We start from the raw sequence: 15246 nt of genomic DNA on the forward strand, positions 1-15246 counted from the left end.
AAAAACAGAATGCAGAATACTTCCATGCTATACAGTGACTTTTATGTTAAAATAGCTTAGTTTTAAAATCTCTTTGAAGTTACATGTCATACAGATTACTGACAGGGAAGGAGGTTAACTGCAATGTGACCAGCTCCCCTGGAAGTTTTCCGAAACAAAAGAGTAAAGCAGTCATAATTGGAAGTTGTCTTTTTTCCTCTAAACCAATAATTAGAAAGCACAATATTTCTAAGACAAAAAGTCTAGTCTATTTTAGAAAGGAGCTAATGTTTGCTGCATATTTTTTTCATGGTACATTTAAATTATACTTTTAATAAAATACATCTTTAGATCAAAGCTGAAAGAAGTCATCAGTAGTAGGCCAGTGTACTCCACATTTTTTTCTTCCAGATGATGGATGGCTTATGTTGTTCAGATTTCCACAACCAATCTCATTCAGTATTGTTTTTCCTCTTCTAGCACATATAAACAGGAGAACTGGTAGACAAAACAAGAACGAAATCCTTGTGTCCAATCACGTGTTTAGACATTCATCAGCTTAATGAGTTCATGCAGTTTTATATAAGTCTAGAAATGGTAGTGCTGATGATAAAAGGTGGGGCTTGTTTTAATTTTCTGTAAGATGACAGCATGAAATACAGCATTTTCTTTGTATCTCCATCAAAAGAGAAAGCAAAACTCGCCTACTGAATACTTGCAGAAGTTTCTGAGCAGTAAGCTAGGTCCAGGTGAGTTATCATCCTTGAAACTCTGGTCTTTCTGGTCTTAGAATCAGAGCAGAGAGGAAGGACTTGCTAGGAAAGTTAGAAACTGATTTTATTTAAACCTAGTGGAAACTGTTTGAACTTTCCAGTCTTGTAAACATCCACATAATGCCATGAAAAAGTTCATGAATATTGCATTTTTTTCCAGTTATCTGTCTATACAAGTTTCTACTTGGATGAGGTTCCTAGAGGTAATGTAGCTCAGACACTACGTGGTGCCCTCTCAAATTCATGGGTCCTCCTGTTTCTACCTTTTTTATTCTCTTGTAGGTGCTTCCACTTATTTGTGTTCACCTGCGCATTGGCAGGCCTTTGCCGGCGCTGTTTGCGATCTCTTTTCCAAACCTGCTCACAGAACTCATCCATCGTGTTGAGATTGGGGTGGTTGATCAGCTGCATGAAGTCTCTGTACCAGATCTTTTGGCTGGGGGTCATGCTGTTGGTAGCATCCTTGATCTTGGAGCCATCACCATCTTCTTCTTTATGGAGAAGCTCTTCCAGGTGGTCATTATCGATCACTTCAAGGGTCACCTTGAGCAAGGTCTGCATGAAGCCGTGCTCCACAGCATGGCAAAAATAAACACCGGAGTCTCTCCGGTGAAGACTTCGTAGCAATAGGCCCTGGTCAGTTCGGATCATGTGATCATCAACTTTTATCTGTATTGGGAAAAAGTGATAATTTCAATAGTTATTTTTCATATATGTACGAGTTTATCTTCTAATCATGCTGCTTCTTTATTACTGCTCCTTTTAACTGGTAAGACTTGGCCAAGAATTCCCAAACCCACAAAACTGGAAAACCCTTTGACAGTCACCCGTTATCATGAAAGGCTCAAATATTTTTGAAAAACAGATATAATGCCAAGAGTTTGGGGAATTAGGAATTTACTCCTTAGTAACTACTGCTGCTGAACAAAGATATTCTTCAATTATGTCAGATGGAGCTGCTGGAAAGATTACAGAAGATCTGAGCCTATAATCAGCAGAGTCAACATGGATTCATTTGGCTGTATTCCTGAGGTCTCATTCACCATCATAATTTAGTCAAATCTAGATCCATTTGCAGGAAAGGTTCTTTGCCTTCCTGTTGCTCCTTACCACAAAAATCCTCATGCATAGAAGTGGGTTCTGCCTAAGTGGAAAATTTACAAACAAGCAACTAAGGATCAAATCTAAAAATTCTAACATTCAAAAAAGCAGCTGTTCAAAATACTGTTTCTTTTCTGAATGAATTCATATCTAGAACCTAACTTAATTCTCTAAATGCACATGTTGCTGCAGACAGAAAAGGCAAAAAAACCCGTTTGCGGCTCTCTCACTACTGAGAATAAATTCTTAATAATTTACTACTTATGCAAACAAAACAAAACTATTTAAAGCAGCTAACATAACTATTCTGAACATGCTTTTAATATATGGATGCACACTTACAAATATTTCAGTGCAACAAAAAAGTTTTTGTTCCCTAGCTTGACCTCCCTACCTACCAGAGTAAATAGTTCTCCTAAGATATGTGTGACCTGGCTTGATATGACTTGAAAACTTGGGTGATTAATAGCATAACAATGTTGGTGACAAGAAAAGAAGAAAAATAAAGTATCAGCTTAGTGTAATGCAAACTGGGAAAGTAAGTATTTCTGCCTCTATGAATACTGTGTTTGATGAAAATAAAAGTTTCTGTACTCTTATGTCCACTACAGTTCTCAGATCTTCATTCTGACTCTGTTATCTCCAGTAAAGTCTCAGAGCATGCAACACATGGGATGGTTATGCCAGAATGTGCTCCAGTCAAGAAAAATTATTAGGGGAGGCAGTTTCAAGGCTTTATGATATTTAAGTTTGTATAATCTTTGTATGATGTTTCAGGTGACAGATAGAATGCTAGATTTTTCTGTTTCTGGAATCTCTGATGCAAACCAGAGTGTTTTGCAGGGAGTCTGAACAAGGAGAGGATATAATGTTTGCTGCTGTAACAATCTGTAAAACCTATTAGGGAGTTTACAGGATTTTATGGTAGTAAGAGTTAGAATATGCAGAAGAACAATGAAAATAATATATTACAGAAAAGTTCTCATCTAAAATTATTCTGGGAAGGACTCAGACTAAAGTCTATCTTTACAGAGAAAATTAGCTGCATCTTTTTTTATTTTTTTATTTCTACTGTACCTCTTCTTTGCGATCATCATTTTGCTTCTGGAATTGCCAGTAGACTACAGCACGCTGAGATTTCGGACTGCACTCAAGGAAAGTGCTGCTATTCTCTACTCCATAGATAATCTTTTCCTCCAGGGCGTGACCACTTGGGTTATCTGTAAAACATGAAAAAAAAAAGAAAAAAAAAATTATTACCAGTAAACTAACCCTTAATTGCCAAGTAATTTTTTCATTTAGAATTTGGGCTTTAAAGTGTTTAAAGATAAAAACTTTTAAAAAAATTTTCCCCATATCAGTATACCATTTGAAAGATCTCCATCAACACCTCTATCTTTGTAAGAAGGACCCATGGTAGGTGTTTTGATTTACTGTTTTTTTTTTTTAATTGTATTTTAAATCCTAACAGCTGTTAACATCTCAATATGTGAAGTTAATGAATTTAATTGTGGAATTTTGTGTAAGCCTCATTATTATTCACCTAGGAAAGCATCTAGGACATGACAAGAATTTTTAACAGCAAACTATATGCAATGAGAAAACTCAGGGTGTATTTGCTGAATGTTTGTAATTATGCCTCCTGGGATCTATGATCATAATACTTTAAAGTAAAAAAACATGAGGCTATTTAAAAGTAGAATAATGTGTTTGGATTATGTGGCACTGCAGTTTGCTGAAGCTGTTAATGACCAGGAATAATGTTTTTGAGGAAACGATCTTCAATTAATCATTTCCTCTCATACTGATATAATTTATGGAAATGTAATGAGGTTAATAAGCCAGACATTATGGGAGGGGAAAAAGAAAGTTAAATAAATTACTTCCTTTTGTAACAACAATGTTTCAAGATATTCATCAAGTTGCTGGAAATATCACATAGCTATAGGATGTATATGGTATTTGATTCTTCTCCAATACCACAGAGACTTTAAGGCATCGTGTTTCAACTCTCCACCTTAGCTCTTTAAAATGCTGGTATGGACTTAAGTGGCAACAGAACAACAACCCTGAAGAGCAAATGAGGAGGAAGGGGTGGGCAGGCTGTTAAACACTGTGTTGATCTCATGGGGTATCCTGAATCCTTGCTACTTCTTTCCATTTTTCATCTTTGATTTTTAGCACTGGAAATCTTTAAGGAAATAGTTTTGATATGCTTTAACAGGAAAATTATGCCTATTTAAAACCCCATCAGAGAAATATTTTGTCCAGTTTTATTTGCTCCCAACTGCGCCTTTCTCCAATTGGCCATGTTTAGCAAACACAGGCTGTTTGTTAAATGACTGTGACTAAGGTAAAACTAAAACTGAGCTCCTGGATTACACTGATACAGAATCACACGTGACTTTCAATAATGACTTTCAGCCCTGAGAGATGATGGCAGAACAGATGTGGAGCAGAATAAGGACTGGTCCTTGCCCAGTTCTCAGAAGACATCCAATGGCCTAACACTAAACAAATAGGAAATGGGTTTGCTTGCCTTCCTCTGCTGGACTGTGGACCTTTTAAGCAAGTGGATGGGGTGTTCTCTTGAAAGCTGAGTGAAACAATGACATCTCTCAAACCACATTCCCGTGAAGAATGTCAGTACAGCTATGGGTCAGGAAGATAGGGAGCAGTGGAGGAATGAATTAGAAAGCAAAGGAGCAAGAGAAGGGTGGAACAGCTAGAACAGAATATAGCCAAGGTGGTGAGGCCTGAGAAGGAGCACAGGTGAATTTGTGTCATTGAAACAGAGAAACCGGAAGTATGTGAAGAGATTAACTGAATAAAGTTAAAGATTGGAAATTATAACTGATGGGTCCAAATTTAACACTGTGAATGGCTGACTGATGTGCTGAACTCTTATGTTTCAAGCTAGATGCTCTAATTAAGGAACAAAATTCACATGGCTGAGCGGGCAGTCAGATATCCTCACACAGAGAGAAGCTGATTGATATCTGAACTGAGATCCACATCAGACAGCACATACAGGCCTTCAGCATAAGAGACTTAGTAGAAAATATCCCCTTTTATAGCCTGGAACACATATGTTACTGCTCCAGTGATGTGTTTCTGTGAAACAGTGATTTACAAGCTTCCATAATGAAGGATGCAAGTACAAGGATTTCATCCTAGGATGCACGCTCTGTCTCAATTCTTTTTGCAGATTCCCTGAACCATAATTGCAGAATAGCTCATCTCTACAACAGCAATCCGATAGTTTGGGTATTTGCATTGGAAGTAGGAGTATCAGGTGAAATTTCTAAGCCTAAATGAACTTTGGGTCCTCATCTCCAGCATCCTAAAAATATTATTTAACCAGCATATTACTCATCAGGGGGCTTGCAGCTCCACTTCATCATATTTTCCTGAATATGGTTTAGTTCAAGTGAATTTAACAGGGGCAGAGCACATGTTACGCTGTTCTCATTAGACCTAAGGGAGGCAGTTTTCTAAATCATAAATATCAGTATAAAGGACAAAACTAGGTATTTCTTTGGTAAAAGTCCTATGGCTCATGAGTAGCAGCATATTTTTAAGTATACAGAGAAGTTTCTGCTGGAAAACTTAGGCACATAGAATATTCTTAATATTTAAGAAGCTAGTCACAAGTTTTTAGAAACTGTGCACTCTGACACCATTTTAAACTTCTGCTTCCTTGTATCTGGTCTATGACATTCTAGTGTGTTAGAGAACACCAAGGAAAATGGGCAAAGTCCTCTTTGCATTTCACAGCTGCAGAAAACACAGTGTGGCTGCCAGACATGCAATGAGAGAAGAAGCCTTTTAGAAATCCTTCAATTTCCATTTCCATGATTTGAAGGAACAGAAGATAGGTCCAGAAATGTCTAAAAACTTCATGTAATATTCAGCACATGGAGTGCAAGAAATTAAGCAGTGATGGAATAATCACAGAATCAGAGTGCAGCTTTGGGACTGAGAAGCTGACAAGACTGGATGGAAGAATGGAAGTCTAAGAAGTTCAGAAAAGCAGCTGGAGGAATTAGAAAATTATAGAAGTCATGAAGTTGGTAATGAAATTCAGCCCAAAATCCTGTCTGAAAGCAGTAATTCCCAAAATGAACCCAACAGCAGTATCAGCTTACTACCCTGATAAATATCCTGTAAGTACATAATTACTTACATAACCGAAGAAGTATGAAAGGCTAAGTACTTATACCAAGATTGCTTTGCAGATGAATGAATCTCACAATACAGTTTAATTCAGAGTGATTCTTTGAACTTCCCCTGGGATAAATCATCTAAAAAAAAAAGTACCTATTTTTTAACAAGTTCTTCTTCAAAAACCCCCAAACTTGACTATTTTTTGATAGGTCTAGTATGTTACACTTAAACAAAAATTCTCCTTTAACTGACACAAAGGTAACCATGCTTTTAGATTTAAACATTAATATCTGGGCAAACAGCTGTACAGTGAAGGATCCTCAGCTCCCTCTAATGTTGCTCTGCAGTCATTTTATACTTCTTATACATTCGCACCGAATAGCAGCTGAAAACACTACAAAACCTTATTAAAAATATTATTCCCTCAGACTGATTGCAAAGTTGGTTTCTGCAATATCTTTATAAGTTATTCAGACAGTATTTTCTTTCATGGTTTTGTTGGTTCATATGGAGAATCAATTGGCACTTCCTGCAAATGAATCTGTAGACAAGTAGCAAACTATTTTTGAGGGTTTTTTTTGGCTATGGACAAACCCAATTCTTCATCTGCTGTCCAGGGAACTACTAGTTGCAAACAAGGAAAAAACTCAGCATACATTGGCATAAGAAATGTATAGGCCATGCAGTCATCTGTACTATGCATGATCATGTGTAAATGACAAATAAATGTAGGAAGATATTATAGATTTACAACTCAAGTGACTTACAGAAAATTTCTTTTAAGACCAATCTAAACTATTCATTAAGTATTATTGCAGTGCATCCTTCAAGTCCAGGATCCAGAACTGCATTCCCTCATTATTTTTTGTAACTTACTGATCCTTTAACACTATCTTATCTTGTTTTGTATTTGCTCCACTCATTTTGTCAAAGCTCTATTAAAACTCCTTTTAATCATGTCTACCATATAATAACTTTGTCCTGACCTTGAGTTCTCATGATTGTATTAATGAAAAAACTGTTTTTCTGGATTACTGCAAAACTGGATTACTTTCTTCCCTTTGGACAGAAAGTATCTTTTTCAGACAAATATGTCTACCAAATATATGAAAACATAAACCCAAAGTGTTTTGAAATTAGTTTTTCATCTATGAAAATAAAGAACAAGCCTACAGTTGTATAAAGCACAACTAGCAGAGGCTATAAAACATTAGAAACAACAGACCAGTGGTAGACCAGTTCACAGTTTTGCTCAGGAGTAAAATGTTCAGAGACTAAAAATGTAAATCTAAGATGTGCTTCTGCTGGTATTAAAATTAATGTTTAGTGCCTGGTGAAACTGAAAATCTCATTCTCAGTATAAGTATAGTCTCATTCCTTTCTGATTGAGGAATAGACAATCTCATTCTCAATATAAGAATGGTCTTATCTTCACTGTGTGTCACTTGATATCATGAAATGGGAAATTTGTGAGCTCTCTACTAAATCACAATTTACTACTTCAAATCTAAACTCATTGTACATTCATGAGTTCTCAAAATGTGACAGCTGCATTTTTAAAACTCCTTTTTCCTTCTGAATATCTTGGCCTGAGTCTGAAAATCAGAAGTAAAAAGGGAAGCTATAGTAATATCAGCTGTGAGTTTCATATGGTTGAAATGAAGATAGAGAAAACTATTACTGAAACATATTGGTAGTGATTTATAGCTAACACAAAAGTAAAACTTAGGACTATTTATTATTTTTGCTATTACATGGACTGGAAGGACAAGAGAGTTTTGAGGTATCTCCATTTTCAGTCACCTCCTTATTGTTCACAGTGGTTTCACCCTGAGATTAGGTCAGTTGGTTAGAGCGTGGTGCTGATAACACCATGGTTGAGGGGTTGAGGATCCCTGTATGGGCCATTCAGTTAAGAGCTGGACTCGATGGGTCCCTTCAAACTCAAAATATTCCGTGCGAGAAGTTCTTGTAGACATGCCACAATCATGAGGAAAAACCAGCAGAGGGAAGCATTGCCTAAGTATTCTCTTCACTTACAGCAAATGGACATTTTTAATTTTCTGAGTGAAAGTCTTCTGAAAAGTTTGGCAACAAATTAGTAACTGAGAGAAGTTTGTCAGTCAAACAGTTAAGAAAGGATCAATACACTGTGAAAATGAAACAGCTGACAAAAAAGGAAAACCAAAATATGTCTAAGAAAACTCATGCTGAAAGAACAAGGGGACATGCCTGCTGCAAGAACATCCTGATCTTCAGAGCTTTTAGTGTCACACTTAGAACAAAGGCGACTCCATATTTTGCCAAGTTACAAACACATTTGGTTTGCAATTTGATTTGGTTATCATCTTATACAAACTATGTACAGAAATATGGACATATTTCCTGATGCCATGAAGAAAGTACAATTCTTTTCTGATATGGTATGCCTAATGTGATGGTATGATATTATCAGGAAAGAGAAGCAGGAAAATTAAAATGCTTAAACTGCTTCTCTGAGGAAAACAAAAGAAGAAAACCCCAAACCCAAATAGACTTCAGTGTCTGATCCATGCCATTGTAAGCTATCTAAATTGAGATAATGATGTATTATATTCATCTTTTGCAGATGCTCCAGACAATTTCCCCAACAGATCATTCACGTGCTTCCTACAGCACTCGTGCAGTCTGTAAATTACATACAAATGAGCTGCACTTCAGTGGTGCCCATAACTCACTGTGATGCTGCAGGTCTGAGCAGTGGGTGAGCGGGTCCCCGTTTCGGATGTCTTGTCTCCTGGTGCGCCTGCAGAGATCACATTTGAAATCTGTTAGTGCCCTTCTCAGTGCTCAACAGCAACCAGTGGCACATTTATATAATTACAGAGGCCACAGGTGCACCTAAACAACACTAGGAGGGAAATCATATTGTTACTGCTATATTCTGTGCATTATCATTTTGTAGAATCAGGCTTTACTCTTACAGGTGAAGTCCTTATGAACTGGTAAATGCAAACCTCTTGCACTGAGCTACTAAATAAATAGATAATATTTAATGATAATTATTAGCATTAAATAAATATCAAATAAAATAAAATATGAAGTTTATTTTAACTGTGTGGGCAATACTTGTCATAGATAAATCCATTGCTTGATTCACAGATACAGGGACTGCTGAAGGATTAAAATACATACTGTAGAGTTTAACATGCATCAAAATAACACATTTGTGCAAGTGCATCTTTTAGGTAGATGAAATGTTAAGATGGGTGGCTTTGAAAGAATGCTGAAGTGCTGATTTCTACAAAATCTAAATTAAAAGGCATAGATAATTTCAGCCACCATGGATTTCACCAAAACATTTCGGCTAAAATCTTCTACAAAAAGGTTTTGTCTTTAGAAAGAAACACAAAATGAAAACTTGAAAAGAAAAAATTTAAATACCATTTATTCTACCTTTTTTAGCTTGAGTCTGAATTCTACCTTTGATTGCATGTCTTTTTGACACAGCATATTCTTCTCCCAGTTTGAATTCGACTGTCTCTTTTGAAAAACATATCGATCTATGCTAAAAAAAGTTGTATTTCATTGAAGAGAACTTTTTAATACAGTTTTGTTTTGCATATGCTGTTCTCTCTTTGTCTGCTCCTAGTTTTGTTTAAATAGCTGTGACAGAAACTTCAACTGAGCCAAAGAAAAGCCTTTCATGCGAAAAAGAAAGAAAAAAAAGAACGAGGCAAACAAAGATGTGTTTCAAGTGTGAGTACTTTACTTTAGGAATCGGAGAAAGCCTGAGGGCTTGCAAAATTAGAGGAGAGCAAAGAGGATTAGGCTGCTGAACAATGCTGTGATTTCAGATTATGGTATCCAGCAACGGATATGCAGAAGTCAAGTAGCCTTGTAAAAAGCCCTGTTGGTCACTCCCTTGTGACAACAGCCCACATTTTTAAAAGCCATTGTTCTGCAGCACAGACCATCCCTCTCTACTCTACACCAGCCCTATTTGCAGGCTCTAACAGCCCAGCATCAGCACATAGCAAGAGCTCTCACAGAGGCACTGCTGCACAGCTGAGTCCTCTTGCCTGAAAGATTTTAGCCATACTTTTTTCCACTGAAAGCTACTGAAACATTAAACATGAAACTAATTACACAAAGTACAGTAAAAGCTTGCCTTCTTAAAAAAAGAATGTTAGATGAGCATTTCTAGATATTTTTCTGAATTAAACTTCTTTAAAATTATGAATTAGGACATCTTAGCACACTTTAGTAAGAAGGAATCTTCTGCTGAATAATATATGATTTTAAAAATGTATGAATCATAATTTCCAATAACTTCATATTACTCATTACCAATGACAAAAACACACCCAAGATATAAGGAACCATAAAATTTTGCTACCCCTTACTAAATTTTGAAACAGCAAATTTATAGGATGCAATTTGTGAAAAAGAGGTCTGTGGAAAGACTCATATTACTGTCAATGGAGTTTGAATGAAATGTTTAGTTGGAATCTCAGGAAAATGTGGCACATATCACCATTGTATCAACACAATCATTTATGAAATATGAACCAGAACACATCTGCACGGGGTAAAGTGAAGTGGTCACACTACAGGAGCTCTGAACTGTCATTTAGACATGTAAAATACACAAGGAAAGAAAAACAATAAAATCATGGCTTATAATATCTCATTAAAAAAAAAAAAGAAAAAAAAAGAAAAAAACACAAAATCCCAAACTGTTAACCCAGCTACTAGTAAACATCTGTACAGTTGTCTTATGAATCCATTTTCCCAGTATTTCTGGAGCCTAAAATTACAATAATTTATTATTAGGAAAATGTTGACATTTAAGCTCTTTCCAGCAATGCTGATTTTGTCATGGATGCATTCTTTCATTCTATCATTGCCTTGAGGCAGTGGATACAGCAGGTACCATGTGAACAGAGGACCATCTCTCCCAGTAACACACTCATTTCTCTGCTGCTGCTGCCAAGGGAAATCTGGGAGAAAGTGGTAGAGACAGCAGCTTTTTCTTACACATTTTTCAGATCCCAGCTTCCCAGCACTAACTTTTTCTTTTACAGTGGCCGCCAGAAAAGTAAATTCTGCATCCCAAGTTTTTCCTATAGCTGTGCAACCCAGTAGCAACCACGTCTTAACCCTGTAAGAGGAGGCCCAAGTCACTTTACCCCGGTGGCAAGGTGAGCTCCATCTGCAGCACTAAGTTGGAGAGATAAGGAAAAGACAAAGAGCCTTATTTCTTCCATCAGTGTAAGCAGAGGAATGACAGGATGATGTGCTCTATGGATCTTGAGATTGGCTGGGAATAGGAATGTGTGCTAGGAATGCTGAGAAAAGATGAGGTTCAGGGATAAAGAGCAGGAGGGAAGTAGCAGAAAACGGTGATTCAGTGACTCCTGATCTTACTGTCTCCTTCAACTCAGCGGCAGTGCTCAACCATACTGATTTCTAATACTAAAAACTTTTCAGAACAATGGTGTCTTTTAGACTCTCCTTGAAAATCTCACTGTTCCCTCTCCTTTCCTTCTTCTTCCAGAGAAGCTGCTATGCTATCAGCAAAAAAAGAATTTAACACATGTAGCTGAGCAAATTTGACTGGCTCCTCTCTTGGGATCGGTTTTTAATTATTTTCTAAAGAATTTCACGAAAAGCTTTTCTCTGATTTACTCTGTTTCCTGGTGCAAAAATAGAACCCGATGTTCCATGAGCATCTTCTGTCATCAGTATTTGTTTAGGATAGATAAATTGTAATGCAAACCTTCCATCTGAAACACCAGTGACACTTATTCAACTTCTCACCCTTTATTACATTCATCTCCCTCAACGACCAATCTAAACCTGGAATCTGGAATTCTGCCACTCTCAGCTGAGTATTTGCTGCAATTATTTTCATGCATATATAACCCCTTATGTATATAAACCCTTGAATTCTTTGTTTCTTCATACGTGCAAGAAGTATGGCACATTAAATTTAATGTGATCACTTTTTTATAACTTTAATCAATTTATCAAGGGAATCTCAAACTACAGCAATGTCTGCTTCTTTGCAAATGCTTACCTATTCAGTTATTACTAATTTCTACTTCAACAGCCAGGAGCTCTTCTGTAACTAGTTTGTATACTTATAAGGAAAGAGTTTCAAAGATAAAGGGAGGCAAAGAAGGTACTCTAAACTTTCAGATCAGGCAACTAGACTTGTAAATTTTTAATACAATTGATATTTTTGACTTGTGGAGTCAGCTTTCCACCAATGTTTGCATTGTAAAGTCTTCAGTGCAGAGGGACTGTAAAACTGTGGTCTTCTGATCTTGTATACATAGATACTTGGATACACATCAGCACATACAAGTTACATTTTTGAATAATAACAACAATGTTATATGTCACTGAAAAGGATAAGTTTCTATGAATGTCCATATATTTCAGAAATAGATTTTAGAAATATTTCTCATTAATCAGAATTCATGAAAATTTAGGATAATTTACATGGGTATGTAGTGATTTTTTTTTTTTTTATTTTGAGCCCCCTCCATGTTAGAGAAAATGAATTTTTTTCTTTTTGCTGTTTTGTTGTATTGCACATTCACTAGGGATTTCGTCACACTGTCTATCAATGAATATAAAGTTAGGAGTTAATTTCAGAGACTACTCTTGTCTGAATGTTTTCTTACAGGAGCTTTTTAAGCCAGCCCAAGAAGTAGCAGTAGTCACTTTAAATCAACCAAGTTGTCATGCATGTAGCTCCCACAAGGATGTTTTCTTTGGAAGAGAAAGGGCTCCAGTTAACCATCCACTGAAAAATCTCCAAAGCCCTCTGGTCATACTGAGACCATCAGTAAAAACAAATAGCAAACCATGCAGACATCCAGAACTGTCCCTACCTCTTCGCAGTGGGGAAGTAACGTGAGCAGGAGGAGCCATCCCAGGCACAGTAAGGGTCCCTTGCAAGGCAGCACTCAGCACAAGCTTTTCCATACACGTCACAGCGGTGCAAAGGAAGCTGTGAAACTCCTGTGGCTGAGCCAATGTAGAGCTGTTGCTGTTGTAAAAGTTGAAAAACAAAAAACAAACAAACAAACAAACAAAAACCCAGTTTAAAAATATTGCAAATTACAACTTTATTTTTCTAGGAAAGCATAAGAAATGTTATATCATCACCTTTTAGGATCACTTCAAATACAATACAGGATCAAGATCCTGATGTATGCTAAAGGAATGAGAACAGAATTGTCCCCAGGGTAAAAAAGTCAAATAGGAAAAACTCTATTTTTTCATGAAGGTCTTGGTGGGTTGGTCCCTAAACAGTAAGAAAAAAAATAACGTACTCTTTTTTTTTTTTTGTTTGTATTCAGATTCTCACACTGGGAAAGCCCTACAGTCAGTGGCAGAACACAACTGAGAACATGCTATTGAATTTGAACAAAAAGAAAAACTTCAACACACATTTCCTAAGCATTGCCTCAATTTATGTATATGAGGGGGAAACCCAAAAGTAAATTATTTCGGAGAGATGCTACGATATTTCAGTTTGGAGGTGCTGCTATGCACACACTTCTTTTCACATCTGGTAATTCCAATGTTTTGTACTCTTTTCTGTAGTCACATGATTTAACTGGAACATATCTTTAATGAAGGGGAGGTTTTGTTTTATTTTGGATAAAAACCAGCGTTGACTAGAAGACGCAAAAGTAAATTAAAAAAAAAAAGACATGCATACAAAATGAAATACAGCCTTGCATGGCTTCACAACAGAATATCTTGTCTCTCTCAATTTCCTCTCTGATATCAAATTCATGTGGCCCACTAGGGAAGTTAGCCCTGAGAGGGATATGAGAAAAAAGGAACTTCTGATCCCATGTGAAAGTCCAAAGAGAGATACTTCAGTTTAGGAATAATTCACAAAAAAACAAATATTAGTGGGATGCAAAACTAAGGGAACATGAAAAAAATAGATACACAAAAATTCAAGGGCATAATCCTTCTGGTTTGGAAACACTGACATTTTGCTATCAAACCTTGTCACTCAGCACCCATAATGGACCCAAAAATGCCTTTCTTCAAGGTCCTACTCCAAGCAGTCCCATGAAGAAAATACAAATTTGTATTCCATTTTCTTTATTGAAAATATAAATGTGGTGTGAAAAAATAGGATTTCAAGAAATGCTATCAAAATTCTTCATCTCCTACATTGCAATGTTCAAGAGGCACCATTTTCAGGGAATTTAGGGATGGAAGATGGCTATGGTCACCTACCTACTAGACATAATGAGCACAGGAGATAGCAACACCAAAAAACACTCACAAGAGGTGTTGTGTTAACTTCTTTCAGAGACAGCAGCTTGGCAGTTTATACAGACATATTAATTGTAACAGAAACATCCCGTGCATTTACATAAACACCAGTATTTTCTCAAAGAAAATATGACAAGGAAAGCCCCCAAAGGAAAATTCACCGGCAAATTGAAAACTAAACCCTTTCTAATCAGCTGCTTCCATCTATTACAGTTTCGTAGCTGGGTTGTAAACCCATATTCTCCAGGCAAAAATCTCTGACCACACAGGGCTTTACACAAAGCCTGAACTGTGCAAACCCGTCCCAGTCAGTGCTGAAGCCTTGAGAAGAGATGACAGGCAACAGACATGATGAGCTGCTTCTCCCTAACGTAAGTGACTTAATCAAGTACCCACCTTAGGGGTACATCCTGCAGTAAAAAGAGCAGCAATTCAAATCTTAGGTGACCTAACTGCTTCTCAAGGGAAGGCTCTTCTCTTTACTGGTTATGGAGGCAGCATAGGTCAAATTAGAGCTTCAGTTAAGTATCGTAAATGTCCAGATGGTATTGATCTGAGTCCTATGTAATTGGGGCATTAATATCTGTATAAGCTTGTAGGAACGTGTGGTGCAACTAATATAAAAATCAACCCAGAGAATGCACATGGGAAAATAAAGAATGGTGTAATGGTTTCCTATGTACCTCTGTAACAAATTTCATTTTGCAAAAGTCCCCTCCCTGATTTCTAATAAATGTCTTTAGAATTAAAGAATGACCAGAAACAATAAAAAAAGGAAAAAAAAAGAAAAAAAGAAAAAAAGAAAAAGAGGCCAAAATAGAGTTACTTAAAAATTATATTCCTTGTACATAAGTTCATAGTTCAGTCAGTGAACTATGTTCATGCATATGTTTCAGGTGCTGCACAGCCTTAAGGCTGCTGCCTTGTTTGC

General features: G+C 36.7%; 1 protein-coding gene across 2 annotated transcripts in view; it reads right to left on the reverse strand.

The window, feature by feature from the left end:
• Window positions 1-965: 965 nt before the first annotated feature.
• Window positions 966-15246, reverse strand: part of SEMA3A (semaphorin 3A) — a 161891-nt gene continuing 147610 nt past the window's right edge. Inside the window, exons 14-17 of one of the 2 annotated variants that reach the window (XM_062491661.1) lie at window positions 12905-13062; window positions 8738-8805; window positions 2931-3073; window positions 966-1421 (exon numbers count right to left, since the gene is read on the reverse strand). In XM_062491661.1, the coding sequence (XP_062347645.1) occupies window positions 966-1421; window positions 2931-3073; window positions 8738-8805; window positions 12905-13062 (825 nt within the window). Of the gene's footprint in view, window positions 1422-2930; window positions 3074-8733; window positions 8806-12904; window positions 13063-15246 lie in introns of both variants that reach the window. The other variant, XM_062491662.1, reaches the window with a different exon arrangement.

This window comes from Cinclus cinclus, chromosome 4 (assembly GCF_963662255.1).
Source record: "Cinclus cinclus chromosome 4, bCinCin1.1, whole genome shotgun sequence".
In the NCBI taxonomy this organism is placed as follows: domain Eukaryota; kingdom Metazoa; phylum Chordata; class Aves; order Passeriformes; family Cinclidae; genus Cinclus; species Cinclus cinclus.